Here is a 20,524-nt window from a genome sequence, read left to right on the forward strand (position 1 = left end):
TGTGCATAGGAAAAGAGGCAAAAAATTGGAGGGAGGTAAGATGAGGAAAGGGAAGGTGACAGGGCAGGACAATTACTTTATTTGGTCATACATAATGTGTAACTATTTCCACATGGGGGTGCACATACTCACAGTAACACAAATTCTCGGCTAAATAGGAGCAACTTGATGGTTCACGGTATCTCTGTAGTGCTAACAGGTGTTAGCTACCACTTACAACTCAGGCAGGGGAGAATTAGTTCACTGATGTATTACTTAAATAAGAGGAGAAAATACTGGAAACACGCAGCAGAAATAGCGGTACCTGAGTTATAGCCAAACACCAAAGCTCATCTTTTCTCTGATAGACTATCTACTTTTCCAGCATTTCTACAGATTTCCCCTTTTTAATCTTGTGTTATGTGATGTGTGGCACAGACCTTGGCCAAACTCAATGGAAAGAAGGTTAGCAGAACTATCAGAGCTGCAACTGCAGCAGGTGTACTGAGGATATCTTGACATTCAGCTGACTGTATTAGATAAGCCTAATGGAGCATTTCCAAAGACTAAATGACCATCACCTTGTCTGTTAGCTTAACATTGCACAGTGAACTAACATGGCATTGCATTTTTGCGATAACAGGTTCAATACAAACAAAAATATCCCTTAATACAGTTTTAGTGAAACCCACATCTTGTACACTTGCTAACCAGAAACAATTATCATTACGAGCTACAGAAAGACACAGAACTGCGGTATTATCTGAATTGACTGCAGCAAATTCCCTTCATGATATTACAAGACAAGAGCTGCATTGATGTTAGAAACTAGACATTAAAACAATACAAAAACAGAAAATGCTGGAAAATCTCAGCAGGTCTGACAAGATCTGTGGGGAGAGAATAGAGCCAACATTTCGAGTCTGGATGACCCTTTGTCAGACAGTTGTACTTTAAAGGTACAAGTAAAGGGTGAACCATAATTCAGTTGGTGGGGCTACCAACTCTGATTCAGAAGGTTGAGAGTTCCAAGACCTATGATAACCCCCCCAGGACTTGCATGGATTGACCTCCCTGTAGGACTCGTAGAATATGAGTTCTCTGGGAATTGGTAATTACTTTACGAGGTGGAGCTGTCTATAAAGCAGGCCCCTGAGTGGGTCCATTGTTGTATTGTTCCAGTTGGGATCTGTTTGTGTTCACCGCAGGCTTGTGACTTTGCTTTTCTTTATTTTGTGCATTAAAGCACTGCTCCTTTCCAGCCGATTCCTGGAGTTTTCAGACCCACTCCAGAGTATTGAGAACAAAGCCTAGGCTTGCACTTCAATGCAGTACAGAAGGAGCGCTAAACTCTCAGAGTGGACGATGGATAAAATGCTGAAACGAGGCCCCTTATTTCCTCGCAGATGGGCATACAAGATCCCTTGGCACGATTTCGAAGTATAGTGAAACCACCCCAAGTGTCCTGGCCAACATTCATTCCTCAGCTGAAACCACTAAAAATTAATTATCTGGTCACTTAACTCCTTCCATTCGTGGGGCCTCGCAGATTTACTCCTACGTTTTCTACATTGCACAGTGATTACAGTTCACAAAGTACTTGAAGTGCTCCAGGATATCTGAGGCTGTGAAAGATACAGCACACATGCAAAGTGTTTCCTTCTGCCTGCTGCTAAACAAAGAATTCAGCTCCAGGTTTGAAGCCTTGTGCCCACCGGATCAGAAATCAGTGGGTGGGTGGGTGAGAGAAAGAGTATGGAGCATCTTGGAGGCAAATGGAAACATGTCAACTGGCACTTTAGCTGTTGCTGGGAAAGCTCAGGTCACGCAGAAAGAAAGAGTTAATAGGTAGGGTTTTCCACCCCTCCCCCTTCTCCTCTACGGGATCTTCCAGCTCCACCAAAGTTGACCCCCGCTCCGGGTTCCCAACAGTAGGACAAGTGAGCAATGCATTATGCTGTAGTGATCGGAATGGGGTGGGAAGGGAAGGAGTTACTGGAAAACTGTGGCCAAAGAGTAAACTTTCATCTGAATCTCTCCACAGGTGCAGCCTGAGTGCTGAGTTTTTCCACCATTTTTTGCTTTCCAGCATCTTATTTCCAGCAACTGCAGTATTTTGCTTTTATATTGGGCTCTTGAGTTCTTCTTTGTACTTAGTTAACGAAGAGTAAAAATTCACCAAACTTTAATTACTGCTAAACATTCACTCGGATCAACTGGTCAATATGCAGCCCAGTGTGAACTGAAGCCTTGCTCCCCCTCTCCACTTCTCCGCCTTCATATCCCACCTCCCCAACCAAGACCAGCAGGATCTGGGGCTTGGTTCCTGATCTCTACTGAGTTAGCCAATCAATCAGGAAGCTGCAGTCAGCAATGATATCTTTTGGCAGGAAAGGAAAAATTAATGCCCTCTGAGGTTTGTCATTATTGTTGGAATGCTCTGGTATCTGGGCAAGCGCAGCATCTGACTGCATAGTGATAGCCTTAGCAGTTAAATAGTCTGCCTTTAACCAACTCGGAGGTGAAGGACTGGCACTTGGGGATGAAGTACCGGAGGCCAGCCCTAGAGTCTAACCCCCAACAATGGCTTAACATTGGGAGGAGGAGAGGTGAAATAACAAGAGGTGAATTGAAGTGGCTCCAAGTTGTGTTAATGCTATTTCGAAATGAAGCTAATAGAGCACATGTTTCTATCATTAATTCATATTAGCTAAAATCTTTAGAAAAATAAAACTTTTGAATCCAACAGGGGACTTGCATCTATATAGCACCTTATACGACATTCAGGCATTCTTGAAGGTGGTTCTGAGCCACTTTCTCGAACCGCTGCAGTCCATGTGGTACAGATAGACCCACTGTGCTGTTATGTCTGAAGTCCAGCATTTTGACCGAGCGATATTGAAGGAACCGCGATACATGTCCAGGTTGGGATGGTGTGTGATTTGCTTGGGAATTTGGGGATGTGGTGGTGTTACCTTGTGCCCGCTGACCTTGTCATAGAATCATAGAAACTGTACAGTGCAGAAAGAGGCCACTCGGCCCATCGAGTATGCACCGACCATAATCCCACCCAGGCCCTACCCCCATATCCCTACATATTTACCCACTAATCCCTCTAACCTACACATCTTAGGACACTGAGGGGCAATTTTTAACATGGCCAATTAACCTAACCTGCACATTTTTGGACTGTGGGAGGAAACTGGAGCACCCAGAGGAAACCCACACAGACATGAGGAGAACGTGCAAACTCCACAGAGACAACAACCTAAGCCAGGAATCAAACCCAGGTCCTTGGAGCCGTGAAGCAGCAGTGCTAACCACTGTGCTACCGTGCTGCCCATGTTGTATTAGGTGGCACCAAGGGATTGCCTGGTGCTGTAGCTGGAGCCCAGAACACATTGCAATTATGGTGTGCCAGTAGTGGGAGGGGGGTGGGGAAGTGAATGCTTAAAGGTGGTGGATGGGCTACCAATCAACAAGGCCTGGATTTAACATGGCTTGACTGGAAGAAGATTACAATCAGTGCTGAAAAAGGGTTAAATTGGCAGCAGTGATTATTTTTCATATGAGCAGGGAACTTGAATGAAGTGCAACCAGGCATTTTAAAAGCATCAGCAAACTGAGACGGACATCTGGCCCCACAAAGAGCTTTGACAGAGATTCCAAATGTGCACACACAGGAATAGGCGCTTATTGTGAAAAGGTGTATTTTATACAGGGCATTTAGAGGCTCCTTGTGCAACTTTACATATCAATAATTCTGGGTGCGTGCGACGGGAGCAACCAAAAGCAGCATCTGAAAGCATCATTCATAACGTTTTTAATGACAATGGTTTTAATGTGGTACTAATGTTTTCTCACTTTATTTCAGATGCTGAAACCAATTGAAAATGGTGACAATAAGGAGAACTCTTGAGCTGTGCCTAAAAAGAACTGAACAACATTAATATGTTTTTAAAAAATATAAATTATGATTTTATGTTCAGTTCAGTTTGTTTCTTTCATGTGTACATTCAGAATTAAAGCTTAAAGTTGCACAAGAACTTTACATGGCATTTAGATAGCACCTTTCACAACCTCAGTAAGGCCCAAGGCATTTTATGATTGATATGAAGTATTTTTGAAGTGCAGTCTCTGTTGTGATGTGACACACGGTTTCAGATACAGGACAAAAAACCATTAATAGGATTAACGGCCATTTCCCTTCCCATTGCATCAGAGCAGTGAGAACTTTATCAATGGGTCCAAGGGTGTACATTGCCACATCACTTCCAGCAAGCGAGCCGTTAAAATCTCCCTGCACACTAGCCAGAGCAAAACATCCCAAGAGACTGGAAAACCAACTTTACTTGTCTTGGGACTGGCAATGGGAGGGGATCTGCAATAAAAGGACAGTCATGAACTCTCAGCCACGCCTGGATGAAGCCCACTTCTCCCATTACCTGATCAGCTCTAAAAGAAAGTTTAAAATTTCCTTAATTACTGCACAAGACAGCATGCACACCACTGATAAATAAAATATTTTTAAAAATTTAAATACCTGTACCATGAAGTACTTGAATAAAGGTACATCTTTCTTTCATAGAATCATAGAATGATAGAATCCTTGCAGTTCAGAAGGAGGTCATTCAGCCCATCGACCTGCACCGCTAACAATCCCATCCAGGCCCTATCCCCGTAACCCCACGTATTTACCCTGTTAATCCCCATGACATCAAGGGGCAATTTACCACGGCCAATCAACCTAACCTGCTCATCTTTGGAGTGTGGGAGGAAACTGGAGAACCCAAAGGAAACCCACACAGGCACAGGGAGAACATGCAAACTCCACACGGACAGTCACCCGAGGCCGGAACAGAACCCGGGTCCCTGGTGTTGTGAGGCAGCAGTGATAACCACTGTCCTACCATGTCAACCTCAAGTTCAGCCTAGATACCCCTTATTTTCTATAGTCTAGTGAGCCGCTTAATAATCCTTTGATTAAGTTCTGGCTCAGTGGTAACTTTCTCATGTAGGTCAGAAGGCTCTAGGTACAAGTTCCACTCCAGAGTAACGAGAGTTGTAGTTAAAGCCTACACTTCGACTCCATTACTGAGGGAGAGATTCCAGATTTGGAAAAAGCCTCTTGACCTGTTCAACTGGAGATAAAAGATCCCCTCACGTTAAAGAAGCAGGGGACGTCTCACTGGGTGTTCTGGCTAATATTTATCCCTCAACCATCATCACTGAAATGGGTGAATCAGGTTATTGATCAGAGTGGTGTTTGAGGGGCCTTGCTATGTACAGAGTGCTGTATTTCCTGCATTACACAGCTAACGACACTGCAGACGTACTACATCGGTGGACCAGTTTGGGACAAAATGGGCCAAATTTTACCATTGCCACACGTCCATTTTTGGGTGTGAAAACATGGTAAAGGCAGGCGTGAAGCCATTAACATGATCCGTGCCCACATTCGTGCAGATGCCCAGTTTACCAAGGCCTGGGAATGGCCACTATCTGATTTGCGCCCAACTTTACCAGCATTTCCCCCTTTGCCATTGCGTTTGCACATCCAGATTTGGCGCAAAACAGACATGCTTGGCAAAAGTTCTGTTTCAGGTGCTCCACTTTCTGAAGATGTAAGTTCAGAGCTTCCAACAGCTCTCTGACTCCGATCAGTGGTGGTGGCAGTGGGAGGGGCCAGGTCATTCTCTGCTGTTGGGGGAGGGTGGCGGGGGGGGAGGCGGGGGGGTGGCGGTTGAGATTATTCTCTGGTGGATGGGGTGAGGGCAGAGGGAGGATAGATTGGGGAGACCAGATCATTCTTGGGGATGGGGTGGTCACGATCGGTTTGGATAGTGGGGGTGGGTGGATAGGTGGACAGCTATGTTGTCGAGGCGGAGCCGTGTCTGAGGGCCATCACTTCTGCTTTTTTCTCCCGGGCCACTTTATCTGCTTTTTGCAGCCTGGGAGCGATGTGACAGCGCCGCGATTTTCAATTTCTTTCTAACTGCGCGTGCGCAGTTCAGAGCTCTGATCATTTCTGCTGCAATAAGCCCCACCCACAGCACAATTCAGACTCGCGATTTTTTTTTCAGGTTAAGTGCGTATTGGAGCACCTGAAAGCAGTTTTCCAAGTCAGATCTGAATTGTGCCCAGATTCAGCACTTAGAATGGAAATGGTAAAATCGGGCCCAATGTGTAAATGCAAGTCATTTTTTCTTTCAGCAGACATTCCCTCACAGTTTCCATGGTCCTTTAACACTTACTGTTAACAAATCCACAGCACTGCCGCCAAACATGACCATCTCAATCACTTCATCTCAGTTACATTCAAATGCCAGTCTGTTAAAAACCTCTGTGCTAACTGTCTGTAAAAACAACCCTGTTATTAGAGATCTAAGCTACCTGTCATATTTTACCATACCGCGGAGAGTTGGTTGTCCTATAATTATACCAAGCTGCTAGTTTGAAATTTCTCTGACATTTGCTTTAGGAACAGGAGGAGGGGAGGAGAGCATTCAACCCCTCAAGTTTGCAAGATTAACTGGAAGATGGATGTAGCTCAATGTCATTTACCCACCTTTGCTTCACATCCCTTAATACCTAACCCAGCAAAAACACACAAGCTCAATCTTGAAAGCTCCAACAAACCTCCAGTGTCCTTACGGGAGACAGATTTTCCAACATCCATATCTTTTTGTACATGCTTCCCAATCTTTCCTAGCTCTCGTTCAAGGTCATGCCTCCCTTCCACCCCCACATTGATTTTCCCACCAGAGGGAAATTATTTTGCTGCATCCCCCCTATCAACTCATGTGACAGTAACCAAACAAACACTATTTCTCCTTAAAGCTGAATGTGGGTGCGCAATCAGGTCAACACTGATGCTTCTGATAACCAAAGACTACAAAGCAGAATTCAATTAAAATGGAAAAAGGCAAGTTCGGGAGACTGAGGCTTCAATGGGTGATTGCTGCCAACTTACCTGATATCAACAAGGACATCTTTAGGTGCGCTAAATTAGTTTCAATGTCCCTTGGGTAATGGGGAGGAAGAAAACAACATAAGCTAAGTTTTATTATTCCATCAAGCATGAAAGAGAGGCAGCATATCAGAGAAAGGAGAGTGAGAGAGGGCGAGAGAGAGAATATGTACATACAAGAGGGACAGAATGCACTCAAGAATGAGAGAGGGCAAGCACACCACGGGAAGACAGACTGTGAGCACATGAAAGAGAGAGAGAGAGAGAAAGAGAGAGAGAGAGAGAAAGGGAGAGGGAGGAAGAGAGAGAGAGTGCGAGAGAGCAAGAGAGAGAGAGCGCATGAAAGGGAGTGAGTGTTAGCCTGGTCTAGACATCACACCAGATCTTACAACCTGAACTTCTTTGGCAGCAGGAGGAAGCCTTCAACACTCCCCATTCCTCACATTGAGTGGTTCCCCATAATGGCTGAAATATTCCGGCTGGCGGGATCGTCCTGCCCCACCCTGGGTTCCCCGGCAGTGGAAGGTGCGGACAATGGGAAACACTGATAGCGGTGGGATTGGAACGTGTCAGCTCTGATTCCGGAGGCAACACTCTCGAGTGTTCCAAGCTCAAGTTCCATTTCAGAGGATGCAAAATCAGGGCTGCACTGAGGGAGTGCTGCGCTACCCAATATACCACCTTTCAGAAGTAATGCCCTCTCAGGTGGGCATTAAGAATATCACTGCACAATTTTAAGGAATAGCATGCGGGTTCACCTATCCTGACCAATATTTATCATTCAAAAAAATCTAATGATTTAGCTCATTTCCATATGTAGAACATTGATGTGCAATAATGACTAAGTTTCCTACATTGTAACAATGACTACGCTTCAAAAACAAAATACTTCACAGGCTATGGAGTTCTTTGGTAATCCTGAGATTGTTAAAGAACATACATACATACCAATGAGGAGCAGAGGTAGGCCACTTGGCCCCTCAAGCCTGCTCCACCATTCAATACAATCATGGCTGATCTGATGGAACCTCGATCCCACATTCCTGCCTACCCTGACGATCTTTCACCCCCTTGTTCATCAAGAATCTATCTAGATCTGCCTTAAAAATATTTAAAAGATTCTGCTTTCTCTGCTGAGGAAGAGTGGTGCAATACAGTGGCCAAGTTTGATTCCAGCCTTGGGTGACTGTCTGGATGGAGTTTGCACGTTCTCTCCATGTCTGCGTGGGTTTCCTCCAGATGCACCGGTTTCCTCCCACAGTCTAAAGATGTGCAGGTTAGGTGGATTGGCCATGATCAATGCACAGTGTCACAGGGATATGACAGGAGAGTGAGTCTAGGTACAGTGCTCCTTTGGAGGGTTGGTGCAGACCAGATGGGCCTAATGGCCTCCTTCTGCGCTGTAGGGATTCTATGAACGGAAGTTCCAGAGGCTCATCTCTGCCTTAAATGAGCGGCCCCTTATTTTTAAACAGTGACTCCAAAGTGCTAGATTCTCTGACATCCTCTCCACGTCCACTCTATCAAGACCCTCAAGATCTTGAAGGTTTTGATCAAGTCACCTCTTACTCTTCTAAACTCTAGTGGATACAAATCTAACCTCTCCAATCTTTCCTCATAAGACAGGCCACTCATTCCTGGTAGTAGTCTAGCAAACCTTCTCCGAATGAGTTGTACCGCATTTACACATTTCTTTAGATAAGGAGATGAATAGTGTCATAGAGGTTTACACCATGGAAACAGGCCCTTAGGCCCAACTTGTCCATGCTGTCCTTTTTTTTTAAACCCCTAAGCTAATCCCAATTGCCCGCATTTAGCCCATATCCCTCTATACCCATCTTATCCATGTATCTAAATGCTTTTTAAAAGACACTATTGTACCTGCCTCTACTACTACATCTGGCAGTTTGTTCCAGACACTCACCACCCTCTGTGAGAAAAAATTGCCCCGCTGGACACTTACTGTATACAATACTCCAGATGTGGTCTCACCAGTGCCCTGTACGACTGAAGCATCACCTCCCTACTTTTGCAATCAGTTTTGCAATAAAGGTGCTGAGTTAATGCGAATTCTTTCACCATTTCTTTAAAAAGCAATTTCACACATCCTCTGGTTACAGAAACATGTGGTGCTCATAGGGTTAATGAACTTTAATCACTGCTTTGCCTCCAATCTGTGGGCCAGATGTGGCCAAAGTCAAACAAACTCGCAGCTCTCCTCTCCAATGACGCGACAGCATAGACAGTCATGAGCAAACACAAAGGGCAGCCAGGATAGATGGTATCAACTCATTGAACCTACACCTCCATCCACTGCTTAGTATGCGAGAGAGAGAGAGAGAGAGAGAAGGGTTGTGCTGGGCAAAGTGCCAAACCAGCAAACAAAACCGGGAAGGCCTCTCGAAGTTGTGCTATGTAAACCCAAATATGTACACAGCAGCCCAAGGTCCCTGCACTCACCCCAACGTATTAGTGACATCAAGAAGAACTTTCTTTGAACTGTACGAGCATGATCACACTTTGTCCAAAAGTTTCTATTAGTCTTGAATGGATTATCAGTTACCAAGCGGGCAACTGCAAGCTCATCCCTGACCTTTCACCGTGCAGTATACTTAACAATATAAGAAAAAGATCAAGCTACAGTCGGTCCTTGCTCTTCTCCAGAAAGCTTTACAGATCCTGCTTTTCTTGAGGGTGAATAGATTGGACTTATTGCAAGGTGTTCACACTATGGCTACCACTCTGTCAAACAAGGAAATCAGCACTTGAATTCTACCCTTAAAGGGAGGTTACTTTCTCTCATAATTTGTGACTTGCCAACAGGACTTTTGCTCAGATGCTTTGGCCGTAATTCTCCATGTGGAGATGCCGGCATTAGACTGGGGTAGACACAGGAAGAAGTCTCACAACACCAGGTTAAAGTCCAACAAGTTTATTTGATAGTAAACCCACAAGTTTTCGGAACGTTCCTTCGTCAGGTGAGTGAAAGTTCTGATCAGAAGCAGGACATATAAAGGCACACACAGTTTACAGAATACTGATTAGAATGTGAGTCTTTACAGCTAATCTGTTATTCAAGTCTTAAAGGTGCAGACAATGTGAGTGGAGATAGCATTAAGCATAGTTTAAAAAGATGTGTATTGTCTCAGACAGGACAGTAAGTGAGATGTTGCAAGTTCAGGCAAGTCATGGGGGTTACAGATAGTGTGACATGAACCCAAGATCCCATTTGAGACCGTCCTCATGTGTGCAGAACTTGGCTATCAGTCTCTGTTCAGCGACTCTGTGCTGTTGTGTGTCGTGCAGGCCACCTTGGAGAACGCTTACCCGAAGATCAGCAGCCAAATACCAGTGACCGCTGAAGTGTTCGCCAACACCACACAACCCTGCCACAGCAACCTCTGCAAGACATGCCAGATCATCGACATGGATGACATCATCTCACATGAGAACAACATCCACCAGGTACACGACGCATACTCTTGCAACTCGGCCAACGTTGTCTACCTAATACGCTGCGAGAAAGGATGTCCCAAAGCACAGTACATTGGGGACACCATGCAGACGCTATGACAACGGGTGAATGAACACCGCTCAACAATCACCAGGCAAGACTGTTCCCTTCCTGCTCACGAACACTTCAAAGGTCACGGGCATTCAGCCTCTGATCTTCGGGTAAGCGTTCTCCAAGGCGACCTTCACAACACACGACAGCGCAGAGTCGCTGAGCAGAGACTGATAGCCAAGTTCCGCACACATCAGGACAGCCTCAACCGGGATCTTGGATTCATGTTACACTATCTGTAACCCCCATGACTTGCCTGAACTTGCAACATCTCACTTACTGTCCTGTCTGGAGACAATACACATCTTTTTAAACTATGCTTAATGCTATCTCCACTCACATTGTCTGCACCTTTAAGACTTGAATAACAGATTAGCTGTAAAGACTCACATTCTAAACAGTATTCTGTAAACTGTGTGTGCCTTTATATGTCCTGCTTCTGATCAGAACTTCCACTCACCTAATGAAGGAACAGCGTTCTGAAAGCTTGTGGGTTTACTATCAAATAAACTTGTTGGACTCTAACCTGGTGTTGTGAGACTTCTTATTGTAATTCTCCAGCCACTGGAGCCAGCTGGATTCTCCGGTTCTGTCAGCAGCGCAACTTGAGTTTCCCGCCGGCTTGGGTGACGTTAACTGGAATTCCCATTGATAGTGGCAGGACCAGAGAATCCTGCCGCTAGCAAACAACACACTATATCTCACGGGCAGGAAACACACGGCTGGAAGTCCAGAGAATCTTGTCCTACACACTTCAAAAGCCATACATCCTCACCAGTTTGTTGGTATATTGTCCATTAATCAGAAAGTAGCAGTGTCCCGTTCTTCCACTTGGAGGACTATTACCACAAACTGATTCTATCCTCACCGCATCCACACCCCCCCACCACCCCCGCCCCAATCTTTCCATCATACCAAATGTATCAGGCAGCAGTGCAGGTGAAATTGGTACTAACAAAACAATGGTGAACTGACAATCCATGTAACACTGTGGAAAGTCAAAGGAAGAAGAAATTTGGTTCAAAATAAGAGTGCTGACCCAAGACCTATTTCATCCCCATCTGCTTTCCCCCAACTTACCTTAGACTAACCAACTTTCACTGGATCTTCCTCTTCCTGAGTCGCATCAATCGTGTATACAATGCTGATTAGAGGGGACACTAAGGGGGTAAAGACAGGGGCTGGGATTATCCGGTTCAGCTGTGGCAGAACCCGCTGTCGTGAATCAGTGAGCCAGGCAAGCCTCCATTGATTTTTGGCAGGACCAGAAGACCCTGGTGGCAGGCTGGGCTGGAAAATCCCAGGCAGGAACTTGCATTTATATAGCACCTTTAACATAGCAAAGTGTCCCAATGCGAATCGCTGGATTCATAATCAGCCTAAATCTGTTACTGAACTACACAAGGAATGGGGTTGGGGGGGTGTGGTGGTGGTGGTGTGGGGGGGGGGCGGTCCCTAACCGTGATTAGTGATTAGTTTTTTTATTATTATTGTGATCTCTCAGGAGTCTAAGTTGTTCATGGGACAGACCAGTATCAAGTCTTGGAAACCGCCTCCTGGACATTTTTCCCCTCCCAAGAGTGGTCAAACATTCGGCAGAAAAGGCTGGCAGGGTACACATTGCTTTTCCTGCCTGAATTGACAGTTTGAAAAAAAAAATGAGAAAATTCCAACCACTATCTTGATGTGCGCATGTTATCAAAAAGACCATAGAGATTTACTCAGTTTGCTGAGTGAAAATATTCTCAGAGGTTGAAGGGCTTCCTGGATATTTTGTTGGAGGTCACAACTTTAGTAATAATAATTAAAGTTACACGGATGACACTGCCCTATTGTAAACTCTAAACAGAAACTGCAAAAGACTTTGGACGGAGAGGGCTGAGTGAAAGAGAATAAAGAGCTGAGCATAAACTGTAAGAAAACAAAATGTCCAGTAGTGTTCATATGAGAACGTAAGACATTAGTGTAAAGTCGAAAGATCGAACTGGTAGACAAATTTTGTCACCTACGAAATATGCTATCATTGGACAGTAAGTGCGACCAAGAAGCAAGACAAAAGACTGCAATGGCCAAAGATGCATTTCAAAAAGTGAAAAAAATTTGAAATTAGCCATGGACACAGCCAGAATCCTGGAATGTTACAAAGCACCAATTTTGGCATGTGGAAGGGAGTGTTGGGATGCTCACAGCAGCACAGTGGTTGGTGCAGCTGCTTCACAGATCCAGGGACCAGGGTTCCATTCTGACCTCGGGTGACTGTCTGTATGGGGTCGGCATGTTCTCCCCTTGTTTGCATGGTTTTCCTCTGGGTGCTCCAGTTTCCTCCCACACTCCAAAGATGCGCAGGTTAGGTGGATTGGCCTTGCTAAATTGTCCCTTAGTACCGGGGCACTGGCAGGGTAAATACGTGGGTTTATGGGGATACGGCCTGGATGGGATTGTTGTCAGTGCGGGCTCAGTGGGCCGAATGGCCTCCTTCTGTAGGGATTCTATGGATCAGTGAAGCAATGCAGAGAAGAACTGAGGCTGTAGGTTGTGGCTTTAGAGGTGAATAGTAAAGATATCTGGACAAGTCACACTACCAATGAAGAGATGCTAATAAAACCTGAGACCAAAGGAACTCTGCTGACCAAAGTTAGGAAGCAAGGGTTGGAATTTCTTGGGCATGGAATAAGAAATCATGATTTTGAAAGTCTGATGCCAAGGGGAAAGATCGATGGTAAAAGAGACTGAGATAGACAAAGAACAATCTTCTTAAAGAGCCTCACACATGAGAGGAAGGGAATTTGTAGGTGGTGGTGTTCCCGTATAGTTTCTGCTATTGTCCTCCTAGGTGGAAGAGCTTGTGAGTTTAGAAGGTGCTATTGAAGGAGCCTTGAATTGCTGCAGTGCATCTTGTAGATGACATGCACTGCACCACTGTGTGTTGGCGATGGTGGGAAAAAGTGTTTCAGATGGTGGATTGGGTGCCATGATGGTGTCAAGCTTGTGTGTTGTTGAAGCTGCATTTATCCAAACAAGTGGAGAGTATGTCATCTTGTAGATGGTGAACAGGTTTTAAGAATGGGAAGCTGGGGTATCACTGCAGGATTCCCAGCCTTTAACCTTCTCTTGTAGCCACAATATTTATATGGATAGTCCAGTTCACTTTCTAGTCAACGGTAACCCCCAGAATGTTGACAAAGGGAGTACAGCGATAGTCATCCATAAAGTGTCAAGGGGAGAGGCTTAGATTCGCTCTTGTTGGAGATGGTCATTGCCTGGCACTTGTGTGGCATGAATGTTAATTCTTCAAAATATTGTCAAGGGGTCTTTTATGCCTACCTGAGAGGGCAGTCTTTCATCTGATATAAATGTACATTGACATTGTCCATAAACGCACAGGAGTTACATAATGGAAGCAGGACATTCAGCCCATCCAGTTTATGTCAGCCCTTCCCATCCAGCCAGCAAATAATCCTGATCATCCCCCTCTCGTTGTAACCTGAAGCAATAGACATTTGGAGTGTGTGTGTCTGTGTGTATGTCTACATGCAGGTGTCTGTGTGAACTTATTGACACAAAGTGCTTTTGCTGCTCCACTATCACCGCACTGTGGAAAAAGTTAAAGTCACACATCAGGACATTACACAGGGTGGGGGTGGACAATTCAGACATGTCTTCAACCAAACAACTGAACGCTCACCAGGGCAGAATGAACCGTTCTCCTCTTTAGTGGAAGATCATATCGCTCAAGAGGATTAAGGTGATGATTTTGCATAAACCTCTTCAGTTATACAGACATCAACCATTTCCATCTGAGTCAGTAATGAGTCTCCAGGACAATGTGCACTGAACATCTCCAGAATGAAACTTGGAACCTACAACCTTCTGACTTAAAGGCAAAATCATAATCACTGAACCGCAAATTCTACATCCGCCATGGTAACCAGGCTGAGTTGTGGGTATAAGAACATAAGAAATAGGAGCAGGAGTAGGCCATCTAGCCCTTCGAGCCTGCCCCGCCATTCAATAAGATCATGGCTGATCTGTCGTGGCTCAGTTCCACATTCCTGCCCTCTCCCCATAACCCTTAATCCCCTCGCTTATCAAAAACCCATCAACCCGCGTCTTAAAATATTTAGCGAGGCAGCCTCCGCCACTTCAACGGGCAGAGAATTCCAGAGATTCACCACCCTTTGAGTGAAGAAGTTCCTCCTCAACTCCGTTCTAAACCGCCCCCCCTTTCTCTTGAGGCTGTGCCCCCTAGTCCTACTGTCCTTTCTGAGCGGGAAGAGTCTCTCCACCTCTATCCTATCCATCCCACATGCCTCAGATTTTACTGTGTGCTGTTATTTTTCAGATTGGCACATAGTTACGCAGGCCGAGGGTATTCTGCAGTTACCGGGCCCTTGGCCTGCCTCGGTTGAAAGGCTTTACGCGGTGGCCTTTCCCCATTATGCCTTTGCGGCGAGTGGCTCAAGCTTGAGCGCGTCGCTCAGCACATAATCCTGGACCTTGGAATGTGCCAGTCTGCAATACTCAGTCGAGGGCAAATCTTTCAATAACTAAATTATATGAGATTTACATTAGCCCCCTCAGTCTCTGAAATAAACGACCTCCGACATAAAGGTTTTTAAAGGGATGCAATGACATGCCCCTTTAACAGCAACTTCAGCTCCAGGCGCCAGGACTTCCATTTGGCACCAAACCTTTGACCTCACTGGGATCAAACCAATATCAAAGAGGGGGGGAAACAGTAACAATGTAAGCAATCAAAGCGTTCTCCTGTTTTATGATTAAATAAAGAAATGGAAAGATGAAGACAAAATTAAACTGAACATGGGCAACATGCTGAAAAGTTTAAATTTTTTTTAAAGAAATTTATTTATTAGTGCCACAAGTAACATTGTAATGAAGTTACTGTGAAAATCCCCCAGTCGCCACACTTTGACACCTGTTCGGGTACACTGAGGGGAATTTAGCACGGCCAATGTACCTAACCAGCATGTCTTTCAGACTGCGGGAGGAAATTGGAGCCTCCGGAGGAAACCCACACAGACAGGGGGAGAGTGTGCAGACTCTGCACAGACAATAACCCAAGTCAGGAATCAAACCCAGGTCCCTGACAGTGTAAGTCAGCAGTGCTAACCAATGTGCTGCCCATCAAGAAAATATAACTTTGCTCTTTAATATTTGTGGAGGACTCACTACAAATGTGAAGAAACATTCCCAACATTCCTGTAGAAAACAGGAAAGGCTTGCACTCAGATGGATTCCTTATATTCTGCAGATTGATAGCTGACCTATTATTTGGAATTGATGAGAGATTGTCCTGAGCTGACTTTTTTCCAATGCTTTTCTCAGTTCTGCAATCTTTTCAGGAATTTTAAGTTTGAAGGAAGCGCTTCAGCAAAAGTTGGCTATTTTGCCAATGTGGTGTTACAAATCTTTCTCCATTTAAAAGACAGCAAAATGAGATTGGAACAGATCCTCACAAGGGATCCCAAGACATTCAAAAATTAAAATAATGCGGACCAAGTTTTCACAGTAAGTGGGTTTGGATAGAACTTCCAGTGTGGTAATGTCAGTCATAACATTATACTAGGACAGCACAAATTTCTAAAAATCCTGAGGATTATTGAAGAAAATCAAGTTAAATTAATTCAAACCACATTTACACAGCACAGTACACCCACCTCTTAATATATGAAACATTTCAAAGACAACTGGGAGAAATAGGTGGAGTGAGTACTTTTGGTTTCCTGTGTTTTTTTAAAATTTTCTGCTGTAAAAGATTAGTATAATAGTCAGTTTACTTGGACAGTAGCACTTCGTCTAAGTCAAAAGCATCACAGTGGCACAGTGGTTAGCACTGCTGCCCCTCAGCACCAGGGACCCGGGTTCAATTCCCATCTTGGGTCCTGTCTGTGTGGAGTCTGCACATTCTTCCTGTGTCTGCATGGGTTTCCTCAGGTGCTCCTGTTTCCTTCCACAATCCGAAAGACGTACTGGTGGATGCATTGGCCATGCTAAATTCTCCCTCAGTGTTCCCAAACAGACACCAGAGTGTGGTAACTAGGGGATTTTCACAGTAACTTCATAGCAGCATTAATGTAAGCCTACTTGTGACACTAACAATTAAACTTAAACTAGAAGTCATGTGCTCATGTCCAGAGATTTAAACACAGATTCCAAGGCAATGTTCCACTGCAATACTGAGGGAGTGCTGCAGAGTCAGAGGTACTGTCTTTGCAGTGAGGCTTTAAACTGAGGCCCTGAGATCTCAGATGGATGCTAATGATTTCAAAGAGCTATTTTGAAGAGCAGGGGCAAGTGTGCTGGCCATTAATCATCACAAAAATAGAATTTCTGGTCATTAACCAATCACTTGGGATCTTGCTGTGCCATGACTAGATGTTTATTTTTTTCTGTGTTACAGCAGTGACTACACTTCCCAAGCACCACACTGGCTGCAGTGTGCTTTGGAACATTGAAGTTGTGAAAGATGCTAATATAATGAAAGCTCTTTTATTTATCAGAGTTGGAAAAAGTTCAAGACATTTCCAAACGTATTTCGCAAAAATGATGGAGACAGATGCACGAGAGATAATGCCAACTATTTGGGAATGGTGAAAGATTCAATACCAGGGGAAAAAAAACATATTGATTTTAGAATACTTACTAGGCTCAGACTTTTTCTTAGGTGCAATCTTCTTCTTGGCTGGAGCATCTTGCTTTGGTTCATCTTGATTGGCAGTTACATCACTCTTTTTGGCAGCCACAGTGGAAGGAGTAGTAGTGGTGGGAGCAGCCTGCTGGGCACCGACCGGGGGCACTGCCATCACAGGCACTTCCCTGGTAACCGTCTCCACCATGGGTACAGCAGCTTGCTTCGAGGAGGCGCTGACTGAAGCGTGGGCTGAAGCAGGACTTGGGGCAGGCTCGACTTTGGCAATCTTTTTTTCCTTCTTCCTCCTTTCTTTGGATGCTGGGGGAGAAGACTCTGGAGGAGGAGGGGAAGAAACCGCCACAATCGGAGGCTCAATAGTTGGCACAATAACGGGTTCAACTTCGACCTCTGCCTCCGAGACCTCCTGCACTGGCTCAGATTCCGGAATTCTCCCGTTGGGTTTCTCGTCTCTCTTCTTTGGCTTTCCTTTCTTCTCCACGGATTTCTCCTTCTTCTTCTTTTCTGACTTAACCTGTTGAGCCTTCTCCTGTTCTTTCTTCTGTTTTGCCAAGGCTTCTTCATAAGAGGTTTCCTTCATGGAGAAGGTGGACACCAAGAAGATTCCAATGGCAGAGATGACCATGAAGCCTCCGAACACCATGAAGCCCAAGGTTTGAGGGTCGTAGATATCCATGTTTGGTGAAAGGTTCTTTCTGTATCAAAACTGGAAAGCAAAATGCAAGATTAGCATAGATTTAGACATGGACTTTTCACTTAATAATGACAATCGACCTGGGCAATGAAATATTAAACGAAGGAAGGAAAGAAAATGTTGTCAGAAAGACTTGCATTTATCCATCACATCTCATTGTGTGAGGATACCCCAAAATGCTTTACAGCCAAGGAAGCTGCTGTGAAGGACTTGAACCCAAAGCTTTTTACTTGGAGGCCTGAACACCACCCACTGGGCCAGGCTAGCTCCTTATCATTACCTACTTATTTCCCCTGCCTCCACCCCACACCCAGCTCCCTGTAATTCCTCAACATCCCACTCATCTCCTCCTTTCTCCATTCCTCCACCAGATTAGCTCCGTGTAATTGGTGTTTGTCTTATCCTCTGGGTGACCTTCTAGCCCCGAAGCACATAGCAGTGGTGTGTGATTCCTCCCTCTGTGACCGAGTTGCCTGAGACTGCAGGAGGTTGAGCTGGATATCATGTCGGCGGAACTCTCCCCATGTGTCCACCTTGACTCAGTGGCTAGCCCTCCTGCCTGAGAGTCAGCAGGTTCAAGCCCCAACCAACCTGTAAAAACCCGCTGCCCAGCATTCTCACCTCACCACCGCTGCCAGTGAGAATGGAGAATTTGGTGCTCAGCCAAATCTCCATTCACTGCAGCGGGACCAGAAAATCCCAGCCGCGGGTGAGGCTGGAGAATCCAGTCCATTATCTATCACTCACCTTACTGCTGCTTGTGAAAGCCTAATGTGCACAAATCAGCTGCCACATTTCCTACATTTCAAAAAGTACCCAATGGTCTGTAAATCTGCTTTGGGGGTGGCCTGGGGTGGTTAAACATGCTATATCAGTGCAAATTTAATTTCAAGTTTATTTATTAGTGTCAAAAGTAGGCTTACATTAACTACAATGTTAATGTAACTACAATGAAGTTACTGTGAAAATCCTCCAGTCGCCACACTCCGGCATCTGTTTGGGTACACTGATGGAGAATTTAGCATGGCCAATCCACCTAACCTGCACATCTTTCAGACTGTGGGAGGAAACCCATGCAGACATGGGAAGGATGTGCAGACTCCCTGCAGACAGTGACTCAAGGCAGGAATTGAACTCGGTTCCCTGGCACTGTGAGGCACCAGTGCTCACCACTGTGCCACCCTAATTGCTTTTTAACAAAATAATTCTTGAAGAACACAGTGCAGAATCTGCTCAATTCTCCGTTAGAACTATAGGAGTGTCAATACTCCAGAACAGTGCGGGGCCAGGCTCAGTGAGTGGAATCTGGGGTACTCCTCGTCAAGCAGGGGGTGAGTATCTGCCTCCTCCTACGGGGCTTCTAAGACAGCTGAATTTTAGAGTCGAGTAGGGGCTAGATTCAGGTCCCAGCTACACCATGACTTGGCAACAAGCAAACCCATTGTATAATCGTAGCGTAAAGACACTACAAGGACTGCGATAATGGGCTGACATTATAAAGCAAGTCTTGCAAATTGAAACATTTGTGCGACAGTCAGAAGCTTTATTTGATGCAAGGTTTAGCTGATGTGAGGCAATGCTGATTTTATAAATCTGAGTCTCCGTCAGCTACACTAATAAATTCTAGAAGCTCACAATCCAATTACTAAATAAAGAAAACGTTCACGTGTTGACTGCATTTTCCAGCTCTTTCCACCCTTGCTGCAGAAAAGTAAATATTTATTCTGGCCAGTGTTGCGCTGGAGCCAAGCCTTCCAGTTCAGAGTCCGAGAGTTCGGAATTTTAAGTCCTTGGTGCTTTCAATCAAGAAATACCAGAGGCCCCCTCTCCAAAAACTCTGCTGATTTGAAACTGCAAAAAAAAAACCTGCTTCAGAGAGACAGGGAGGAAGGAAGAGTCAACACTATTTACAAACAGGTCAGTTCTTACAAAAGGGAACAAAGCAAGCTAGCAACTTAAGCACACATGCAGAGGTCAGCATTCCTGCAAGGTATGTTTGGACCGTCTGGGCCTCCTCAGAATTAGGGCCAACCGTTCTATAATTTGACGTGTACAATTTTCTTCGACAACCGGAAAATTTCTGCCTTCCCCATCGTCAGTTTGGAAAGGGGTTGGGGGGTGGAGGGGGGACGGAAAACAATGAGCATTCCTCTAATCAAAAATTTGGATCACTGAAAAGATCTAATCAGGAGCGTGGGCAAGGGTTGCACTGGGTCAGACACGGTGTGTAAATATGAGTTACTCAATCCTCCCACTCAACAGTGCCGACACAGTGTTAAGACTTCAGGATACTGTTAATCGTACGATCTTGCACTGCCTCCTGATTTCACACCCACCCATTGGTGAAGTGCTGACGGGGACTTTTACAAACCTTCTCCCATCTCCCAACGGCCAAACCAGACATGAAGCAGTGCTCCTCTCTCCAAAATAAAATCATTGACTGACGGAATGCCACGGGAAGACTAATGCATTATTTAGATTGTTTTAACCTTAAAAACAGGTACAGTCTCCTGAACGTTAGAGTTTTATAAAGGGGATAGGTAAGCCTAGTGTCAGCAAAGTTCACAACTTCAATATTAGTAACTTTACACTTCAGATTTTTATTGAATTCAAATTTCACAATCTACCGTGGTGGGATTCGAACCC

At 45.0% G+C, this 20,524-nt stretch overlaps 1 protein-coding gene across 3 annotated transcripts in view; it reads right to left on the reverse strand.

The window, feature by feature from the left end:
- The window catches only part of LOC145350839 (ribosome-binding protein 1-like), a 108,947-nt gene that overhangs the window by 67,111 nt on the left and 21,312 nt on the right, over window positions 1-20,524 (reverse strand). For all 3 annotated transcript variants that reach the window (XM_080200194.1, XM_080200195.1, XM_080200193.1), the window contains exon 2: window positions 17,179-17,890. In XM_080200194.1, coding sequence (XP_080056320.1) covers window positions 17,179-17,860 — 682 coding nt within the window. In that variant the 5' untranslated portion in view covers window positions 17,861-17,890. The remainder of the gene's footprint in view (window positions 1-17,178; window positions 17,891-20,524) is intronic.

Source organism: Carcharhinus amblyrhynchos, chromosome 12 (genome assembly GCF_965287045.1).
Source record: "Carcharhinus amblyrhynchos chromosome 12, sCarAmb.v2.hapA, whole genome shotgun sequence".
Classification (NCBI taxonomy): Eukaryota; Metazoa; Chordata; class Chondrichthyes; order Carcharhiniformes; family Carcharhinidae; genus Carcharhinus; species Carcharhinus amblyrhynchos.